The sequence below is a fragment of the Euprymna scolopes genome, chromosome 26 (genome assembly GCF_053919585.1).
Source record: "Euprymna scolopes isolate OS-2025 chromosome 26, ASM5391958v1, whole genome shotgun sequence".
Lineage (NCBI taxonomy): Eukaryota > Metazoa > Mollusca > Cephalopoda > Sepiida > Sepiolidae > Euprymna > Euprymna scolopes.
In genome coordinates this window covers 56,885,259-56,908,184 of record NC_136507.1, presented here as the reverse complement: position 1 = coordinate 56,908,184, position 22,926 = coordinate 56,885,259, and the positions used below count along the sequence as shown (strand labels likewise).

Sequence of the window (22,926 nt, the reverse complement as noted above, 5' to 3'; positions counted from 1 at the left end):
TGCAGTACATACAGCGTCTCACCTTCCCAAACGGTCACCCATCTGGTACTGGCCAGGCTCAATGTTGCTTAACTTCGGCGATCGTGTGAGAACTGGTGTGTCAACGTGATTGTGCCGTACAAAATTGAGTGTGATTGAAATAAATTACAGTGCTTGTTAAAATAATTGACAGATCGATTCTTTAAAATATATTGTTTCAAGCAAAAACAATAGTTACTAAGGTCTTGGATCTGACCTTAAACTATATTCGATGGTGAGGCCCCAGTTTGCGGGCTTTGGGGAGTCACTCTTTAATTGCCATTGCTCCCAGGTCCATTCTGACCCAGACTGGTAGTACCTGTTAGGGTCGCAACTATGGGTTAAATAGAAACAGACTTAAAAAAAAAAAAAAATATACTCTATTAAAAAATTGTTCTTCAAAATCACTGGATTTGGCATTAAATAACCTGAAAAGAGCTGATATGCCGTAAAACAACCAACCAACCAACCAACCAATAGCACTTATCATGTCGAAAAGTTATGAAGTAGAAAATGATTTATAATTAAAAGTAATTTTAACAGAAAATTGAGAAATGGCATTATCCCTAGATGTGAACATTTTGAAGATTGTGAATACAGGGAACATACTTATTTCCCTTTTTGTCACTCTAATGGCTGATGCTTTGTTTTAGCTGATAGGGTTAGGGTTTTTAGTAAAACCCTATTAAATAAAAACATACTTTTTTTTTAATTAAACATTTTTGTAATTTTTGTTGTTTTGGCTTAAAACGACATATTTAAAATAAAATAAATAATTAAAAAATCAATCTATATTTAAAATAAAATAAATAATTAAAAAATCAATCTATATTTAAAATAAAATAAATAATTTTAAAATCAATCTATATTTAAAATAAAATAAATAATTAAAAAATCAATCTATATTTAAAATAAAATAATTTAAAAATCAATCTATATTTAAAATAAAATAATTTAAAAATCAATCTATATTTAAAATAAAATAATTTAAAAATCAATCTATATTTAAAATAAAATAATTTAAAAATCAATCTATATTTAAAACAAGATAAATAATTAAAAAGTCAATCTATATTTAAAATAAAATAAATAATTAAAAAATCAATCTATATTTAAAATAAAATAAATAATTAAAAACCAATCTATATTTAAAATAAAATAAATAATTAAAAAGTCAATCTATATTTAAAATAAGATAAATAATTAAAAAATCAATCTATATTTAAAATAAAATAAATAATTAAAAAATCAATCTATATTTAAAATCAATAATTAAAAAATCAATCTATATTTAAAATAAAATAAATAATTTAAAAATCAATCTATATTTAAAATAAAATAAATAATTAAAAAATCAATCTATATTTAAAATAAAATAAATAATTTAAAAATCAATCTATATTTAAAATAAAATAAATAATTTAAAAATCAATCTATATTTAAAATAAAATAAATAATTTAAAAATCAATCTATATTTAAAATAAAATAAATAATTAAAAAATCAATCTATATTTAAAATAAAATAAATAATTAAAAATCAATCTATATTTAAAATAAAATAATTTTAAAAATCAATCTATATTTACAATAAAATAAATAATTAAAAAATCAATCTATATTAAAAATAAAATAAGTAATTTAAAAATCAATCTATATTTAAAATAAAATAAATAATTAAAAAATCAATCTATATTTAAAATAAAATAAATAATTAAAAAATCAATCTATATTTAAAATAAAATAAATAATTAAAAAATCAATCTATATTTACAATAAAATAAATAATTAAAAAATCAATCTATATTTAAAATAAAATAAATAATTTAAAAATCAATCTATATTTAAAATAAAATAAATAATTAAAAAATCAATCTATATTTAAAATAAAATAAATAATTAAAAAATCAATCTATATTTAAAATAAAATAAATAATTAAAAAATCAATCTATATTTAAAATAAAATAAATAATTTAAAAATCAATCTATATTTAAAATAAAATAAATAATTTAAAAATCAATCTATATTTAAAATAAAATAAATAATTTAAAAATCAATCTATATTTAAAATAAAATAAATAATTAAAAAATCAATCTACATTTAAAATAAAATAAATAATTAAAAAATCAATCTATATTTAAAATAAAATAATTAAAAAATCAATCTATATTTAAAATAAAATAAATAATTTAAAAATCAATCTATATTTAAAATAAAATAAATAATTAAAAAATCAATCTACATTTAAAATAAAATAAATAATTAAAAAATCAATCTATATTTAAAATAAAATAAATAATTAAAAAATCAATCTATATTTAAAATAAAATAAATAATTTTAAAAATCAATCTATATTTAAAATAAAATAAATAATTAAAAAATCAATCTATATTTAAAATAAAATAAATAATTTTGAAAATCAATCTATATTTAAAATAAAATAAATAATTTAAAAATCAATCTATATTTAAAATAAAATAAATAATTAAAAAATCAATCTATATTTAAAATAAAATAAATAATTAAAAAATCAATCTATATTTAAAATAAAATAAATAATTTTAAAAATCAATCTATATTTAAAATAAAATAAATAATTTTAAAAATCAATCTATATTTAAAATAAAATAAATAATTTAAAAATCAATCTATATTTAAAATAAAATAAATAATTTTAAAAATCAATCTATATTTAAAATAAAATAAATAATTAAAAAATCAATCTATATTTAAAATAAAATAAATAATTTAAAAATCAATCTATATTTAAAATAAAATAAATAATTTTAAAAATCAATCTATATTTAAAATAAAATAATTAAAAAATCAATCTATATTTAAAATAAAATAAATAATTTTGAAAATCAATCTATATTTAAAATAAAATAAATAATTTAAAAATCAATTTATATTTAAAATAAAATAAATAATTTAAAAATCAATTTATATTTAAAATAAAATAAATAATTTAAAAATCAATCTATATTTAAAATAAAATAAATAATTAAAAAATCAATCTATATTTAAAATAAATAATTAAATCAATCTATATTTAAAATCAATAATTAAAAAATCAATCTATATTTAAAATAAAATAAATAATTTAAAAATCAATCTATATTTAAAATAAAATAAATAATTTAAAAATCAATCTATATTTAAAATAAAATAAATAATTTAAAAATCAATCTATATTTAAAATAAAATAATTAAAAAATCAATCTATATTTAAAATAAAATAAATAATTAAAAATCAATCTATATTTAAAATAAAATAATTTTAAAAATCAATCTATATTTACAATAAAATAAATAATTAAAAAATCAATCTATATTTAAAATAAAATAAGTAATTTAAAAATCAATCTATATTTAAAATAAAATAAATAATTAAAAAATCAATCTATATTTAAAATAAATAATTAAAAAATCAATCTATATTTAAAATAAAATAAATAATTAAAAAATCAATCTATATTTACAATAAAATAAATAATTAAAAAATCAATCTATATTTAAAATAAAATAAATAATTTAAAAATCAATCTATATTTAAAATAAAATAAATAATTAAAAAATCAATCTATATTTAAAATAAAATAAATAATAAAAAAATCAATCTATATTTAAAATAAAATAAATAATTAAAAAATCAATCTATATTTAAAATAAAATAAATAATTTAAAAATCAATCTATATTTAAAATAAAATAAATAATTTAAAAATCAATCTATATTTAAAATAAAATAAATAATTTAAAAATCAATCTATATTTAAAATAAAATAAATAATTTAAAAATCAATCTATATTTAAAATAAAATAAATAATTAAAAAATCAATCTATATTTAAAATAAAATAAATAATTAAAAAATCAATCTATATTTAAAATAAAATAATTTAAAAATCAATCTATATTTAAAATAAAATAAATAATTAAAAAATCAATCTATATTTAAAATAAAATAAATAATTAAAAAATCAATCTATATTTAAAATAAACAATTTAAAAAATCAATCTATTTAAAATAAAATAAATAATTTAAAAAATCAATCTGGCAACTCTATCTTAACAAGCACTGAAATTACATAGTACAGAATTCAATATAAGTTGTGAACTCGTGCGTAAAAATAAAAAGTTAAATATGCGTACAGGTTCCCGGCTTAAGCATGAAACACACAGTTAACAACATTGATCCCTCATGGGATAGGGATAAATAAATTCTCGTGATCATGGCTCTAGCTACAATGATGGCGTGGACCACGTGTCTAAGAGAATTTCATAGTGTTGGTGTATCGAGAGCAGCTCTGTAGCATGATAAAGAAAGTTTGTGGATAACGCATGTGAAAATAAGTTGGAGTTTGAAGAGAACCAGGTTAGCTTGTTGTACTCACATTAGGTCTGGGATTTATGTACTTGATCACGTGATTGAGAGCTGGCTTGTGATTGAACAAGCGAGGGGGGAAAATGGATTTCAAATCTCAAGCCGTGAGAATTAGCTCCTACCTGTGATTGCAGCAAGTTATAGTTGCTACACCCTAACTGTGCATCAAACAGATACCATAATATTTAGTTTCCAGCACCTTATGACAAAGGGCCATGCAATATAGTCAGAGAAGCTTTTCAGGTAAAGAATTAATCCAGTGAAGACTAGCAGAGTGTAGTTTCCTTCTTGTGTCAAGACAACAAATTATGATTGAAGAATTCAAAGCGATTTCGTATATTTTATAAAGCGATTCTTGTATCTGGAGTACTGTTGTCACATCTGGGAAGGAGCTGCTAGAAAGGACTTATCCTGCCTTGACAAAGTTCAAAATAGACTTCATAGCCTAGTGGGGGATACCCTTTTCTCTTCCCTGCAACCTCCTTCTCACAGAAGAAATATTGCGAGTCTGTCTCTTCTTTATCATTATTTCCATGGCAAGTGCTCGTCTGAGCTCCAACCTATGGTTCCCTTTGCCAAACATTCACGAGAAATGGTCATCTAGCTGAAAACATTATCAATATTTTCCCCTACTCTTTATCTGTGCCTAAAGTTAAACGTAGATTCCATGAACAAAGTTTCTTTCTTAGAACTGCACGCTTGTGGAACTGTCTTCCGTTTGCCTGCTTTCCAACAAAAACAAGTTCTTGATGAGCCATTCACCTTAAGTTAACAAATTTACCGAATTTTCATTACTAACGATTACTATATTGTCCTTTTGACTACTGTACACTCTTTAACCCTTATCCTTGAGTTGCCTATCTGCCTTGATAAGAGGTGATGCCTATGTAAAAAAAGTTTGTTCTTACAGCAATTATACATATAATCGTCCAAATCATTGTGGTCATACCCTCTTAACATGTCAAAAATATTGACATCTCTCCTGCAACTGTTACACCTGCTTCATGTGTGTTAGACTTAGGAAGATTAAAAAGGTGCTTGGGATAGTTGTTGATAAGATGGTTAATAATTTTATGGGTGTTTATCAAGTAGTCAGAACTTTAATAAATCCAAACCAGAAAAAGAAGGCTATTAATCTGAACAAGATAGAATTATTGGCATTATATTCACCCTTAACTTTATTGAACCCTAACCAGAAAGTTTAGCATTTCATTGCAATATCATCTTATTATGCCTTATGAATTAAAAATATTTTCAAATTCTGAAGATTCAAAGTCAATGCAAAGTTTTCAAATTCTGAATTCAATGCAAAGTTTTGCTGATTTTAAATTTTATTTTTAAAATTAAAAACTGTTTTTTTGTTTTTTTTTAAATCTTCATAACAATAACTACGTTTGCCTTCTATAACTTGATTTCACCCTTCAACGAGTTTATAAATACCTCGCTTGTAAAATTTAGTTTTGATGCAAAAATATGGATCTCTCGTGATGTTAATCTAAGGCCATCTAAATAGTTTTGTAATCCTCGAAATAAGTGATAATCTGAGGAAGCCGATTCAGGAGAATATGCTGGATGGAAGCAAGATTTCTAAACTAAATTCTCTTAGAAGATCTTTAGTCAGTAGTGTTGTGTGAAGACGAGCATTATCATGATGGAAGATGATTCCGTTTCTGTTGACTAAAGAAGGTAGTTTTTAGGTCAACATGAGTGAGAATATCGCAGAAAAATATGAATGATGCTTTAATAATCAGAAAGAAAAAAGTTATAAATAAATTATGGTGATTTTGTTTAAGTAATAACAATATGTATAAAATAAATTACAATGGTTTAAAATACGGCAAACTGGCAAAAATTTTGTACCAACTTGATATCTATCTATCATTATTATTATTATTATTATTATTGGGAAACAACTTTCTGCATCTATCCGTTCCATTTCAGTTTGAAATAAAATCTCATCACTAAATGCACTTTTTTAAAGACTATCTGTTTTTTTTTTTTTTGTTTTTTTTTACATTTTACAGAAAGGAGGAAGACCTGCCGAAGTGAAAACGGTTTGTATAAATGAATTATTTTCTAATTCCATTCGAAAGAGTTTCCAATTTAATAGATTCCGCACTATACACCAAATTCCAACCCCTGTCCCATCATGGAATGTGCTCTGATGAAGTCACCATACTTGTTCCACCTCGACATGCACACTCCCAACTTACCTGACAAATAGCAAAATCCCACCTCTTCACTGTTGAGATCCCTGGATGCCAGAAAGCTTTCTACTCTAATATCTTTTTCCCTCGAACTACTAAACTTTGGAATTCTCTCTCTGCTTCTTGCTTCATTGACTGTACTAAGATACAGAAGTTTAAAGGTAATGTGAACAGATATCTCACTCATCTCTTTACATAGTCCCCTGAAGACATGGTTCTAAATAGTAAACACTTACGTCCAAGTGGCAATCTCTTGTTTGGGGTGAATAAGAAAGAAAACAAAATCTTAATTGTTGGTATTGATTCCCCTTTCAGAGGACGGACCACATGAGGATAATTATGTAAGCCTCTATTCTTTATATTCTATCTCTATACTACCATTGTTACTGCTGGTTTAGTATTACTGAACTGAAAAATCAAGATAAATTATAGTTTTGGCAACTCTTTTGGGCTATTTTTGAAGCAGACGTATTTCTGGTTCAATTTAATCTCATTTGTAAGACAGTCTTGTCTAAAATGTTTGGCTTTTGTTTTATGATGTTGATGTAATTCGTAATTAAAAAAGAAATGACTTGTAGTAAACGATGTTTGAACTTATGACCACAATCAAATTTTAGTATCCATTCTACATTCAAACAAGGGCAAAGAAATTCTTCTCAACTGGGATAATTTATATTTTTACCTCATTCAAAGTGCTCATTTTGAGGGGAGCTGAAAGTCCCTCACATTAGAAACTGACTTGGTGTTGAATTTTGTCTGCATGAAGAGGCAACTATAGACTGACACAGTGAAACGGAAGCAAGTAAATAGGGACTCAAAAAGAGTTAAATCATGTGAAAAAATAGTGTAGAAGATATGTTTCACTTTTTTTTTTTTTAATTTATTTTTACTGAATATTTTGTAAGGTTTAGTGAGACATACTGCCAGGCACACTTAGTGGACAATCTGTAAAAAATCAAACATCCAGTGTAGCAGCAAATCCTGGGAACATCAACCTGAAAGAACAGTTGGAAATGACTTATATACCATACATTACGACCATGTAATCCCTACAGCTACCTACCTTGAAAATGCTGCTGGGAAACCTTATATAGTTATATGGAATAAGTCAGAGAGAGTTGCAACCTTGATTTAAGTTAGTGTCCCTAATGATGGAGATCTGAACAGAGCTGAAAGGGAGAAACAGACCAAATATGAAGGTCTCATGTATGATATGAAAAGAAACTGGAACCTTAAGGAGATATCAATCATATCAGTTATTATAGGTGCCACAGGGCTTAAGAAGAACCTGAAGTCCTACCTAACTAATATTCCTGGTGAACCAAGTGGAAAAGAGATCCAGACAATTGCACTTAAGGGAACAATGGGGATACTAAAAAGAGCTCTCGGTTGGGTTCAATAAAAAGCAGGTCAATGTTGGCAGCTTGTTTGGCTACCCCATACCCAGCGTTACAGTCTTCAAAGGAAGAAAATTAAAAACAAAAAAAATTGGATAGGGATAGCTTATATTTGTTATTTTGCCTGACGATAAATCCACTAAGTAAACTCTATAAAAGCCAGAGTGTCTACAATCTTAGTCAGGACTGCCAACAAGACCCCCCAAAAAAAGAGTCAACCACCTGCTCTTCATGGACAACCTCAAGCAAGTCATACATACCTTCTCCAAAGATATTGGAATGAGGTTTGATCTGAACAAATGTGCCAAGTGTGCCATCAAAGCTGGGAAGAAGGTCCAAATAGAAAATATACAGCTTAATAAAGATACTGACATGAAGGACATAGAAGAGTATACATTGGCATAGAAGAGAATGATTCAATTCAGCATTCAAATGGAACAGATAGATGAGTAAAACAAAAATGGCAGTGACTATATACATGTAAGAGCTTACAATTCAAAACAAGGTAACTGCCATTCACCAACTAGCCATGCATGTAATAACATACAATTGTGGCATTGTTGACTGACCACAAAGGGACATTAAGATGCTGAAACTGTTGACACTGTACAGAATAACATACAATAACCAATGTCTGCCTAGGCTGTATCTCTGCAGAGGAACAAGAGATATGGATCTATCAGAAGTTGATCAACATTATGCCGCTGTTGTGATCACTAGGCAATATCTGACGAGTTTCCAAAATTCAAACTTTAAGATGGTCCATCAGCATCATGAAACAAGAGCCAGCAGAATAATATCCATCACAAAATTAGCATTTTAGACAAGACTGTCTTACAAATGAGATTAAACTGAATCAAAAAAACAAGTCTGCTACAGAAATAACCCAAAAGAGTTGTTAAAAATACTCCAAGACCTTCTATTGCAAAAAAAAACAAAACTGCAAAAATGGGCTAACCAACAGCATGCCAAATATTTTCTGGATGAATTCGCCCATGACTATATTGATAAGGAAGGTTCCATAGATTGGCTGAAAAGAGGATCACTCCACTATGATCAGGAGTAGATTACAATGACTGCCCAAGATCAAGGCATTATGACCAATGCTTTTAAGATTTGCAGTCTCAGCAGTTACAACAAGTGCAGGTTCTGTCACACAAAAGTAGAAACTGTGAGGCACCTGATATCCAGCTGTAAAGTTCTCCTGGAGATGGCTACTATAAAATGTAACACAATGGAGTGTGTAAATATCTCCACTGAACCATGTATAAAAATTTGAATATCAAATGCAGCGGCAAGTCCTAGGAACATATATATCTCAAAATTTGAATATCAAATGCAGCGGCAAGTCCTAGGAACATATACCAAAAATAGCATTTGAAAATAAGTCCTACATCATCCACTATAACTATGCAATTACAACTATGTACTTTGAAAATGGAGCTATAAAAACCTATAAAATCTGACATAGTAATATGTGACAAGGAGAGAGAGAGAGAAGCAACTTTGGTAAAAGATAGTGTCCCACAAGGATACTGGGTTAAACAAAGCTGAGACAGAAAGATAACAAAATACCAAGGTCTTATGTACAATTTGAAAATAAATTGTAATCGTAGACACATTCCAATCATTCCAGTAATTATAGAAGCAACAGACTCGCAAGAAAAAATTTCAAAAACTATCTGACAAATATATCCGGTGTACCAAGTGCAAAAGATATATAAACAATTGCACTTAAAAAGGATGTTTAGAACCTTAAAATGATCTCTCGGTTGGAATGTATGAAATAGTGTTAAGGTTGGGTATTCCAAACTAGAACAAAATAAGAATATTTTTTTTAAGTAAGAAATATGTAAGATACTACACTTTAATCTTAACACAAAAGTCAGGAATTTTGATTTCTTGAATTGATCAATTTAAACAAAAAGTTTGATTTTTATAAATATTACTAACTTACACTCTCCTGACATAAAAACAAAATATAAAATGCTAAAAGTCACATAAGTTAAGAATTGTCTCACTCTACACAAATAATATAAAAATCCATTTAGAACTTATAAGTTAAGAAGCCAATACATCTCGGAATTTTTTTAAATAAACATTAATCTATTTGAAATTAAAACAACTCCGTTTCGTCAATGTCTCCATCTAGCATGGAATCGGTATCTGTTTTTTCTTTTTCTTTTTACCATGATGTCATTAGAAATTCAAAGTCTGATTTCATTTTAAATAAATTGATGTCTACTTTTTTTTTTTTTTTTTTTTTAATTCTGCGTTGTATTGGCTTCTTAACTTGTTTTAATTCAAATTCAAACATGTAGACCAAAACAAACAAAAATATACAGAGTGGAACAATAAAATTATCGCCCTACAAAAGACATGATTTCATTTCCGTTTGATGAAAACAGGTTTTTTCTTTTTTTTTTTTTTTGTTGCAGACCATCTACTAGTTGGCCAGTTGTGTACAAATCCCAAGAGCGATAGGAACCTTCTATCATATCTGAAAGTGACACAATGTTCAACTAGCGAGATTGGAAATGTACTTATACAACTATCTACCACCCAAGTTATGACAACAGGACCATTGCCAGCACCCTCAAAATGCAAATGCAGACAGTTTAATGCTTGAAGGCACAGCTCGATGAAATTTCCGGCCACGGTTATGTTTTTTTGTGTGGTTTCAAGTGAGGGCCGCTTTATGCCACTTCACATCTTTGAAGTTGGCTTGAAAGTCAACACCGAAGTGTACCCAGATGTACTGTGTGTTGATCCCCTGGTACAATCAGGTGGCTGCTGGCAGATTCTGAATGAGACAGCAGGACTCAGCACCAGTCCACAAGTCCAAAGAGAACCAGATTTGGCTTCAGAAGAAGTGTTATGACTTGTACCCTTCTCTTACTGCCCCCTCTTCCCTCAACCTGAACCCACTGCACTACTTCATTTGGTCATACGTTGAGAAGATCACCAACATGACCTCTCACGGCACCAAAACCAGCCTGATTGACACCATCCACCGAGCATTCGTTGAGCTCCCACCAGTGTTTGTGGAAAAGGAATTCTCCCAATTCCAGACTGGTAATGAGGCAGCTACATTGAATAGATGTCAGCTCTACTACATAATCAAATTACCTGAATTGATTTTTTTCAATAGAAGTTTTAAAATAAAGCTGTAGTGTTGTTTTGTCTATGGCGACAAATTTATCATTCCACCCTGTAAAAATCCATATCTATTATTTTTTTTATTTTTATTTTTTTTTTCGGGAAGAAACTTTCCAAGAAATGCTTGATTCTATTCTGCATTTTTAATCCCCTCATAATATCATCACCAGTCAACTGATTCACCTTCACCCACAAGTAGCTTTTAGCCTTGATGACTTGATAGTGTAACATTGTTTTTTTAATTAGCTCTGCTAGTTAGTAATGAAAGAAGTTTCCTCGACTTACTCCATCCATACTTAATTCTACATTCTATTATACCAGCATCAGCTCTTCCCTGATAACAAAACTTCTCAACAACCTTGCCATTTAAATATGCTGATTCCTCGTTTTCAGAAACGTTAAACTATCTTGACATAAAAAAAAAATATAATGCTCTAAGCAAAACGGGTTAAGGTGTTTCTCTCCGTAAGAATTTTTGGGGCAACTACACTATAATAACGAAATTCGGAACTTTTATTATTGAATTTCAAGGAAAACCGATTGTCATTTCACGGAAATGAATATATCCAAAAAGGTAGAAAAAAAAATATTGAAGAAAACATTTTTTGATGAAAATTAGCAAAAATAAACTATTTAGCTAAAAAAAACAAACAAAAAAAAAACATCGGAGTCTTCCAAAAGGAGTTAAATACCGTATAACTATTGCCAATGTAAAAAAATAAATTGTGCGGTTTGTCTTGTTTTTAGCATAACTTAGTTACTTTCCTTGTTATATCATGTCTTCCCAAAGAAATATGGTGGTGTTTTTTACAATAAACACCGAAATGTGTTTTTTTTTTGTTTTTGTTTTTTTAAATAATGTGGTAATATTTAAGTACTTCTGACATGTTAATTAAGTAAATATCATTGTTTTTAGTTGCAATTGACACAAAAAGTCAGTAGATAACATTGGTTATTTTTTTTGGTTTTTTTCAATCAATTCTTTTTGTCTTCCGAATTTCACTATTATACACCAAATTTTCTCACATTCTACATAAATATCCATGTCTATTTTTTTTCTTTCTTTTTCCAGGAGGAAACTTTCCTGGAGATGGTTGAGGAGAGTATGCAGATTGAGCAAGTCTACAAAAGTTATTTTGATCTCACAATTATTAATGATGACATTAATCAGTCATTTGAGACCCTTCGCCGAGCCGTTGACGAGCTGAGCCACGAAACACAATGGGTACCCCTCAGCTGGGTCTACTAGTCCCACTTCATCATAACAGCTCTTTTTTTCTTCTTCCACCCTCAACCCCTCCTTTTTATTCGATCATTGGTTGAACATCATTTTTATACTCATACCAAAATTATCGCAGACACACAAAATCCAGACATGTTTTTTTTTTCTGTTTTTACCTGGTCAAAAAACAAAAGGATTTTTAATTGAAAACTGGATTAAAAGGTATATATGGATCTCTTTCAGTTTCTTCTAAAGTGATTGGTAAATAATACCTATGTCTTGATATGTAAAATAGATAATATAATTATTATACGGCAATATAGAGGTTGGCCGTTTGATGCTATTGGTTTCAGACAGGGGGTGAGAATAAACACTACTGTCCTCTTGTCAGCCAATTGGTTAGTTTAGATGGGCCAGATTAGCCTATTGGCCAATGAGAGAACTGGTTTATTTTCATCTCCCGGGCTTAATTTTCTATTTGACCTTGAACTTGCTGTATAGTATCGCCTATAAACATAATTGGGCTCACTGTGTTTGGTCCTCCTATGTATATCAATTTCATCATCTGCTAGAATGACAAATATAAAATTTAGTATTAAAATTATTCCTTCATAGAATTTAAGACACAACAAAAAAAACACACACATTCCATTTTTTTTAACAACTGAATTTTGATGTTCCCATTTAAAAAAAAAAAAAATTTAAAAAACGTAAATATATTTTATAATTTGGATTTTTAAACTGTTTCAAGACAATACCGACTAACGTAGTAATGACAGGTTATCGGTGGAAACACTAAATACTTTGTAAATTTTGGGGGCAGCAACGGAATGTCGGTAAAGTTGCAGCCAGAATAGAATGCGATAAAAATTCTGTATATAGACATTAATTGTTTTTTTTCTTGTATATTATTAAATGAGGAATTATTTTGATTTAAAATCGATTTAGTATTAAGGATCTCAACTTGAGAAAAACAAGCTTGAAATGTTTCAGCATGATCTGAATAAGCAAGATCACATGATAGCAGGTCAAATTCAGCCACAATCTTATTTTGATTTCACTTATTCAGATAATGTTCACACAATTCAAGCATGTTTTTCTTAAGTTTGCATGCATTATACTAAATGGATTTTAAATAAAAATTATTCCATATTTGATATTTAAAAAAAAAAACAGTATAAACCATTTTTAGTGCTTATACAGAATTTTTATCAGATTCTACTTTGGCTGCAACTTTTATCATTTGTCAGAATATATTTATTTTTTTAAAATTTAAAAAAAAAATTCTCAAATAAACATAAAAGTTTTTGTATGATTTAGTTGGTAAAAATTTGGGCAGTTTTTGAAATTTTATTTTTTATAAGCGACTTATATTTTATTTTTATTTTTTTTTTCCTTAAACATTTAAAAAAAAAAAAAAAAAAAAAAAAAAAAAATTGGCGGTCAAATGGTTACAACAGGAAACATTCTGATCAGTGATGTCCAGATCGTCCGCCATCTGCTGTTTCATCCTTTGGTGCTTGTACAATGGAATTTTTGGACAAATGGATTTCGGGTAAAAACATTATCACATAGTTACGTGTCCTGTCGAAATTGGTATAAATTCTAAAAAGTGCAAAAAAAGATTTAGTAGAAAAATAATTACAAGTAAAAATAAAATTCATCGAATTTTAATATGGAAAAGTTGTGCAACAAATTCGGTATAAAAAACTGACTTATCTCCCTTGCTTTCCTTCATATCTGCCATTGAAAGATTAAAAAATGTCAGATAGCTTGTGTTTTGTTTTTTTTTAGATTCTACTGTGGCTGCAACTTTTAAGATTTGCCAGAATATATTTATTTTTCTAAAATTAAAAAAAAAATCTAGTACATCTTTTGCTGGGTCTTTTTTTGGAATTTTTGGAATTTATGTAATTTTTGGAATTTTTGGAATTTATACCAAATTCAACATGACACTGTGATACTGTTTTTTTTTTTTTTTATGTAAAATGCATTTGTTTTTAAATTTCATTACAGTGCACAAACACCCATCCTTCACTGATCGGTAACTGAATATTAGTCTAATTACTGGGGTCAAATCGTGTTTACAAATACAAATGAATTGCCCCTGTCCTACAGGTAGAAACTATGGAAAAAGGAGTCTTTAGGTTGCTCTCTGATTTTGGTTAGCTAATTTGATTTTAGAATTAATGCATGTAGATATCCACAGAGACAATAGAGCACCTTTTTCTTTTCACATATACATAGGTGTGTTTGAAGGCGTTCAGCATTTTTTTTTTTTTTTTCCAAGACAAAAAAATCTATGAAAAGTACGATATAAAAAAAAAATGTTTCTTTTTGTCTAGGAGCACAAATGAACCATAATACTTGCATTTTCCTTATAATTTTTTTTTTTCTAGTCAAAAGTTACTTTTTTTTTCATTTACAAATTCCATTACTTTTGAATGTTGAAGTTTATGAAGTAAACAGTTTCCAGACATTAAAAAAATCAAAAAAAGACAATGGTTATCATATATAAATATTTAACAAACAATATAAAGCAGCCATTATTAACAACGACAATGAATAAAAAAATATCTAAAGAAGTGACAAAAAAACGAAAGTTGAAATTCCATAACAATTTTTGATAATGTCTGGTCATTTCAAGGTTAAAAGCCATGGTAAAAGTCATGTAAGAGGTGGAACTTTATTGGCTACAATATGGGCCAAGTAGTGAATTTATATGATAAACAGATCCAAAGTTATCACCAAGAATGTCATCTTTTCCATGACTTTACCCTAGATATGTAAAAATGAAGTCAGTTCTAAGCTAGACTCTCATCAATATTTTGATCAAGTTGGATGACAATTGGTCAAACAATATGGACACTCGTCAGTACACAAGCAAAGTAACAAATGGCAAAAACCTCCACTGTCACAAATCAGTGATTTCTCTGTGGACATATTCAAAATTTGAAAATGATTTGGATTTTTTTTTTTTCAAAAATAATTTCTCAGAATTAAATTTTTTTTCAAAAATAATTTCTCAGAATTAAATTTTTTTTTCAAAAATAATTTCTCAGAATTAAATTTAGCAAAGAAAAGTTAAGTATGATGAGGTTTTTGTTTAAAAGGACAAGACAATTTTTTTTCCTTCAACCATTATTGTATCGGACATTCTAATTTTATATAAGTTTTTGGTGCTTGTTTGGAATAATATCGAAAATCATAAAATTGAATTTCAAATAAAAGCGACACTATCTACTTATGTCGAAATTAGTAACATATCCAAAAATTATGAAAAATGATAAAGTAGAAAATTAATTATTAATGAAATTTTCTTGTGAAAAATTGCAAATTTACACTTAAATAAGATTCCAAACTGAGTTACTTCCCTTTAAGTTACTTTTCCAAATAATAATGGCAAATCACTGGATCGTGAAAGTAAACGTTTTATGTAATTATGTAATTTTATGTTATTAATTTTGATATGGCATTTAAGAAGATAACATTGTTTTTTAGTTGAAATTGATACGACAATTCAATAGATAAAGTTGTTTTTGTTGAAATTCAATTTTCCTGTTTTCGTTCTTCAAGAACCAATTGTTTTTTTTTAGTCACTAGGTAAGGAGGTTGGATTAATATCCCATAATATTTTTATTTTTGTTTATTTCGATACCTGATGTTTATTAAAACTATGGGGTTGCTTAAACTCTAATGGTAAATTCTGTAATTATGTGATAAAAATCACTATCTCCATTCTAGTGGGATTGCCAATCTCATTCTCAATATTTCTAGAAAATATCGCTATGAGCCCTGGCAGAGTTAACTCCCTTTGCATACAAACCAATCACATTAGAAACATGCATCTGCCCCAGTTGATTATATAACTGTAATAATATAAGTAGGTATATAATCAGTGGTCATCTTAACTCCATTAGAAGCAGAACAGTGTGATGCTAGTAAGTGAGCTACTTTGCAATAGTTGATCTATACAATAAAAAAAAAAAAGAAAAACACCATGGTGAAGTATGTGAGATGCACAGGTTTGTTTTTAAAAGATTTCTAGTTTTTGTTAGATGTTGGATCACCATTTTTGCTGCACCTAAGGTCATCTTAAATGGTTTTGTAATCTTTGAAATAAGTGATAATTTGAGAGAACTAGATCAGGAGAATATGCAGAATAGGACAGAATTTCCCAACCAAATTCTCCTACATCTTTGGCCTGTAGTGTTGTGTGTGAAGATGAATATTATCTTCATGGAAGATTTCTCGTTTTCTGTTGATTAAAGGTAATTTTCGGATCAACATAGGTGAGAATATTGCAGAAAAATATTAATGATATTTTAATCTGAAAAAAAAATGTAAATAAATCATGGTGATATGTTTAAGTAATAACAATATGCGTGAAATAAATTACAATGATTTTAAAATGTCTTTTCTACAAACCGGCAAAAACTTCTCTAGATGGATAGGGATGAGGACTTCAAGCTGACATAAATGAGCAAAATAACTTTGTCAGATTAAAGAGAGCCACAACGAGAATAAGGTTGAGACACTGCTATAGATGTTAGCAGGGTTATGGAGGTCATGTAGCGATGATAAAATGCTGAATCTTGTTTTCTTCTAATTAGTTAAGTCCAACGGAAGATTACAGGTAGACCACAGCTAAAGTAAAAGACAATATTAACAAAAGTCCTGTAGCCGCTTAGCAGTGACATAATGTATAACAACACTTAATGCTTATTACTTGAACTTTCCCGAAGAAAAGGGAGTTAACTCTGCCACGACTTAATAACGACAAATTTATGATAGCTTCCCTTGAATTCATCTTTCAAATCAAAAATGAGGATTTATTTCTTCTTTTTAACGATACAGGAAAAAGAAGAAAAAGAAATTTCTTTCAAAACAGATTTTCTGTTCTAAGATCCTCCTCAATTTGATTTATAACATAAAATAAAAAAAAAATAAAAAAACTAAGAAATAAATATTGGTTCTTTAACATAGCGGGGGCGCATGCGAAAACCTGTTTTACTTTTTGTTTAGGAGCACAAATGAACTATAATATTTGATGTGGGCTGTTAAAACTTTGATTTAGTCAAAAACTTCCTTTTTTATTCGTTAATTAAAAAAGCTTCAAAAATCAGTTCTGAATGTGCATAACAACATACACAAGTCAGCCATTTTAATCCATCATAAGTAAATTTTAAAATATTTGACACACATCAATTTGTGTTCCTAAACGAAAAAGAAAATGAGAATTTTTTTAAATGCGTTCTTGTATAAAAGAATCAAAAATTTCAAGTGGGATTTTCTCCCTCAATTTTCTGTGGAAGGATTTTTTTTAAAGCTTAAAACTGGATGTTGGATTTGGGCAGGTTGATACATATCATCAGTGTAAAAGTTTTTGCCGATGTCAAATTTAATTCTTGAAAATGAAAAACTGTTTTTGAAAATCTTTATTCATAACAACAATAATCTTTGCTCTCTGTAACTTGATTCTATCTGTCAACGAGCTAATAAATGCCTCTCTAGTTGTTGATATCCTTGTGATGTTAACCTGAGGTCATCTAAATGGTTTTTTAATCCTTGAAATAAATGTTAGTCAGGAGAATATGCAGGACAGAATTTCCCAACCAAATTCTCCTAGATCTTTGGCTGGTAGTGCTGTGTGAGGATGAGCATTATCATGATGGAAGATGACTCCCTTTTCTTTCTGTTCACTAAAAAAGGTCATTTTCAGATCGACATTGATAAGAATATTGCAGAAAAATATAAATGATGCTTTAATAATCTGAAAGAAAAATTTATAAATTAATGATATATGATAATTGATTAATCATGGTTTTATGTTTAAGTAATAACAATATGCATAAGATAAATTACTATCGTTTTAAAATGCCCTTCTACAAACCGGCAAAACCTTTTGCACTGACCTGATATATGTAGAGAGAGGAGAAACCCACCACTTAGTGTTTTTTTTTGTTTTTTTTTTGCATACCCTTGCTTAATAAACCCAGAAATAACTGTAGATAAGGTGGATGGTGGTTTCTTCCTACTATGAGCTGCATACAGAGTACATCTCTTCATGCAATAAGGGTAAAAAAAAAAAAAAAAAAAAACTTTTAAAAGAATGGTGGTTAATCCTTTTATAAATGGCTTGAAGCCAAAGAGGAAGATAATAAAATTCAACCAAGTCCCCTATTTTATAAGTCTATTAATTTGCAGTTGTGAATTTTTTTTTTTTTTTTTTTTTTAATGTTTGTTTATGATCTGTGTATCCATCATTTGTTTCGTGTTACTTCCGGGCATTCTATGAGTGCAGGCATTACAATATTATATCCTTTTTGTTCAAGCTGAAATATACTAATCTATTCTGGTTAATGTAGTTTCACAATATATCTGGGTACTTAAGCAGAATATGAATCATGCTGAAATATTAACGTTATTATTAGAAATGCGTTCTTAATATGGAAGAGGAGGGCGTTTTGTATTAGCAATTTAATAAACAAGATAGCATAGGACTTAAGTTTAACTTGAAAATCTTATCTAAAAAATAGCAATGTCAAATTCTACATAAGTACTTATATTTGTATATAACGGGGATTTATCTCTAAAAACTCTTGTAGAAATTTGTGGCATATTTCCATTTTAGGGATGTCCAATGTAAATGATGACCCCCACAATATTATTATATCATCTTTGGACCGAACAGATACTACAGTTGATCCTAGGCCGAAGGTCAAGGACGTGTATTTTAGTTTGAATTTGACTTTAGACACGACAATGACACCAAATGAAATAAAATTACTTTCTTGAATTGCATTGTTGGAGATCTGATGATCCCAGCTTTTATGAAGGGAATGTAGGGTCATAATGTGCATACGAACTTGCAATTCCCTTAGTGTATTAATATATATATATATATATATATATTATAATGTGTGTGTGTGTGTGTGTGTGTGTATATATATATATAGAGAGAGAGAGAGACATAATATTATTATTATATAAGGAAGACATAGAGAGAGACAGACAAGGAAAATAAAGAACTAGTTACTTTCTGAAAACTGAAATTTCAGTGGTAGATAATTTTTTATAGGTTTTACCTTGTTGACAGAAGATTGTCTTATTTCCCACTCACTCCACACCTCATTCATCCCCCCTCCCAATACGTAAATACTAAATTATTTCATTTTATTTCATGCTAATTTGAAAAAAGTGTCTCTAAGTGTAAAGACATTAGATAAATATATTTGTGAATGTTTCATTTATTTATTTTTGTAATTGTATTTCTCAATTTACAACAATATTAATGAAGTCCAACCCCTCCCCAACTTAGAAGGAAAGTAAGGCATATTTTCGTAAGCATCTCCTTTTATTTTTTATTTTTTTCTTGTAATTTCGTACGAGGGGGTTAGATATGATTCAAGAATACTATTACACATCCAATCAGCCAATCTCATAATTTTTCTCTATATATTTAATTTCTGACCTTCAATCAGATTTTATCCAACCACAACTGCAAAATTATGTTTTTTCACATCGAAAAAAAAAATCACTTCCTGTTTTTCGTAAAATAATTTCGTAGAAAAAAATTAAAAAATCTACCAAAAAAAAAAAATAATCAATTGTTTTTCTTTTTAAATAAAATAAAATGATAAATGTTTAAGATTTCTGAATTAGAAAAGGTTTAATTCTCAAATTAATGTTTTTTTGTTGTTTTTTTTTTCTCTTTGCTTTGCCTTCCGCAATATTTTGTATTAAATCTGCAATAATTGTTTCTTTTTAAATTTTTTTTTTATTCAGGCTTTGCATATTTCTAACGTCTTCCACCGGACAAGGAATGTACCAAGCTCACAAGGACTAAAAATTAATCTTAAAATCAGATAATCCATATTACTTGGATTAATCAAACTACTTTTTTTTATCTTTAGTGTTATTTTCACAACGTTTCGGCTGAAGTGACCTTCAACCAAAACGTGAAAATAACACTCAAGATGAAAACAGTAGTCTGAATAATACGAATTATCAATCCTCATTTAAAAAGTTCAGAAACAGACAGTTACTCTACTATTTTCTCCTGGTGCTAATTTAAAACTCTACCCATTAATTTTGACGTGAATTCTTAATCTGATAATTTTGGTTTGTTCAGACATTATTTTTGAGAAAAATTAACAATCTTCACTTTAAAAAAAAATAGAAGAAAATAAATTGGTGCTGATTTAGAATTAAGCATATTTTCAAAACTTAAATTGCAGTAAAAGCTTTATGATGTATACATTACAGAATGAAGATGTTATATTCCAAAATTCATGTAAATTGATCATATAGTTAGTGAAACATTTTGATCAGACATGTTTAACAAATAAGACAACTGAATTCGAACTATCGAGATCAAAATCAGCCTTGTAATGGCTACAAGTTCTTATTAAAATTGCTAAAAAGAATAATTTTCTATGTATAGAAAAAACTACTTGATCAATTTACATGATATGACATCTTTATTCTGTGATGGGTACATACATCATAAAGATTTTTCTGCAGTTTAGTTTTTGAAAATGAGTTTAATTCTAAATAAGCACCAAAATCATTTTTTCATAAAAGTGTTATAACTTTTACTTTGAAGAATCCAAACAAAGGTTTGTCTGATTCAAGTATTTGACCAAACCCCCACACACACCCTTCAAAATTTAATCTCATAACAAGATTTTTAAAAAATTACTTTCCAAAGTAACCAATTTTCATTTGGTGTACAGTTTTACATTAATTTCTGATATTCATATTTTGTGTTCGTGTTCTTACGAATCCATCTTATTAAGAACCTTCATTTTGGCAACCTAAAAATAAAACAGCATTTTTCGCAAAGGTTGGCTATTTGGTGCTTATGTAGATTGGTGATTGTTAAAACCAACGCAGGTGAAAATATTATGTATTTATGCGTTATATCGAAATTAGTATAAATTTTTAAAAAATTATGAAAAATGATCTAGATGTTAGATCTATTTTTAATTAAAAAATATCATCCACAATTACTTCCTGTTTAAAAATGGCTGATCCTTAACTTAAGTCAAGAGAGATAAGTCAGCTTCTATTCTTACTTGTAATTATTTTTCTATTGGATTATGTGTTTTTTGGGGATTTTTTTTTTTAATTTGTACTAATTTTGACATGACATGTAAGTACATAATGTTTTCACATGAAATGCATTGGTTTAAAAGATCACTGATCTACACAAGCACTGGCTACTTTTGTTCTCGATAATCAACTTAGCCAACACTAAAAGCTTTTTGTTGGCAAATGAAGAATTTCAAACTTTAGTTAAGTTTTTTTTGTCTGCAAATAAAATCATCACAAAATTATCTTTTGCGACTTAATCCACACACACACACACACACTTACACAATTGTAATTATTTTACTAACGCATACACATATACAATATCAAATGCACACTTTATATATTCATTCCATATACACATGCAAACACCAACTAATGTATATGCAGGTGAACTCTGAAACTATTTAACCGATTATTATAAATTTTAGAACACAGCTACTATGCATGAGGGTGGGTAATGCGGGCTATATATAGTTCGACACAAAGGGGAAATGATGTCAGATTTCATTTTGGTGTAATGCAAAAAAAATAAGTATTGGACCTCCATCAATAAATATTACAAAAATTAGTGTTTTTACAAGATATAATATGGATACAACTTTCCAGTTTAAAATTCAAATATTTCCGATTTGTATAAAATTATTATTGGACACAAATTAAACAGGCATTCCGGTATATTCATCGAGAGATTTAATTCTTGCATTACTTCTTTTGCTGGACAGTTCATTGTGCAATCTGATGCCAAGCTGTATCTAAAAGTGATGTTTTGAATTGCTGGTTTTTGAATTATTCCAATGGATCCATACAAACTGATAGTTATCAATTTAACAGCTCCCAATGCAGTTCCAAAATCTATGTTTTCATGACCTCCACATAAAACAAGTCGAGTTGTCTATTTAAGCTGTTAAGATGTTTTTAGATGAAATTTGTAGTTCTAGAAGTGCAATTACATGCATACTGGTGATAAGTTTCCTTTTTTTCTTTTCTGTGCAATCAACATGCCTTTAAACTGCAAAGGCAGAGACTTCTCCTTTACCTCCTGGTCAGATAAATCCACCTCTGCAAGAAAACAGAACCTGATTGCACTTTTGCGTTTATGATATTGCTGTCGGCTTTACATCATTCTTGCGTCACTTTGATTAGAATAGTCTATTTTTCTTTTTTTACCCCAGAAAGCTCGCCTCTGTCATTGCAAGAGACCAATACAGCTAAGCTCTGACTCAACAAGATGCACTTGTCTAAGACTGGCTGAAGCAGAGTAGTAATGGAGATGAAATTCACCATTTCAAAGATGCGTCAAGAAGAGCCGGAAATGACCTGTAATTATTGCGGATTTAATCACAGTCAAATCTACTTCATAAGTCCACTAAGAACATTTGACACTAAGTAAGCTTCATTTCTTGGACTCACAAGGTATTTCCTAAATTAAGTCTAAGC

General features: G+C 28.1%; 1 protein-coding gene across 6 annotated transcripts in view; it reads left to right on the top strand.

The window, feature by feature from the left end:
* LOC145248075 (protein PALS2-like) overlaps window positions 1-22,018 on the top strand; it is a 203,812-nt gene extending 181,794 nt beyond the window's left edge. For 3 of the 6 annotated variants that reach the window (XR_013863323.1, XR_013863322.1, XR_013863321.1), the window contains 3 exons: window positions 6,430-6,459; window positions 12,241-12,612; window positions 20,179-22,018. Coding sequence is in view for 3 of the 6 variants with exons in the window: in XM_080109853.1 (XP_079965979.1) it covers window positions 6,430-6,459; window positions 12,241-12,417 (207 nt within the window). In the remaining 3 variants the exon portion in view is untranslated. Of the gene's footprint in view, window positions 1-6,429; window positions 6,460-12,240; window positions 13,827-20,178 lie in introns of those variants that run through there. The other 3 variants (XM_080109855.1, XM_080109854.1, XM_080109853.1) reach the window with 2 other exon arrangements.
* The last annotated feature ends 908 nt before the right edge of the window (window positions 22,019-22,926 follow it).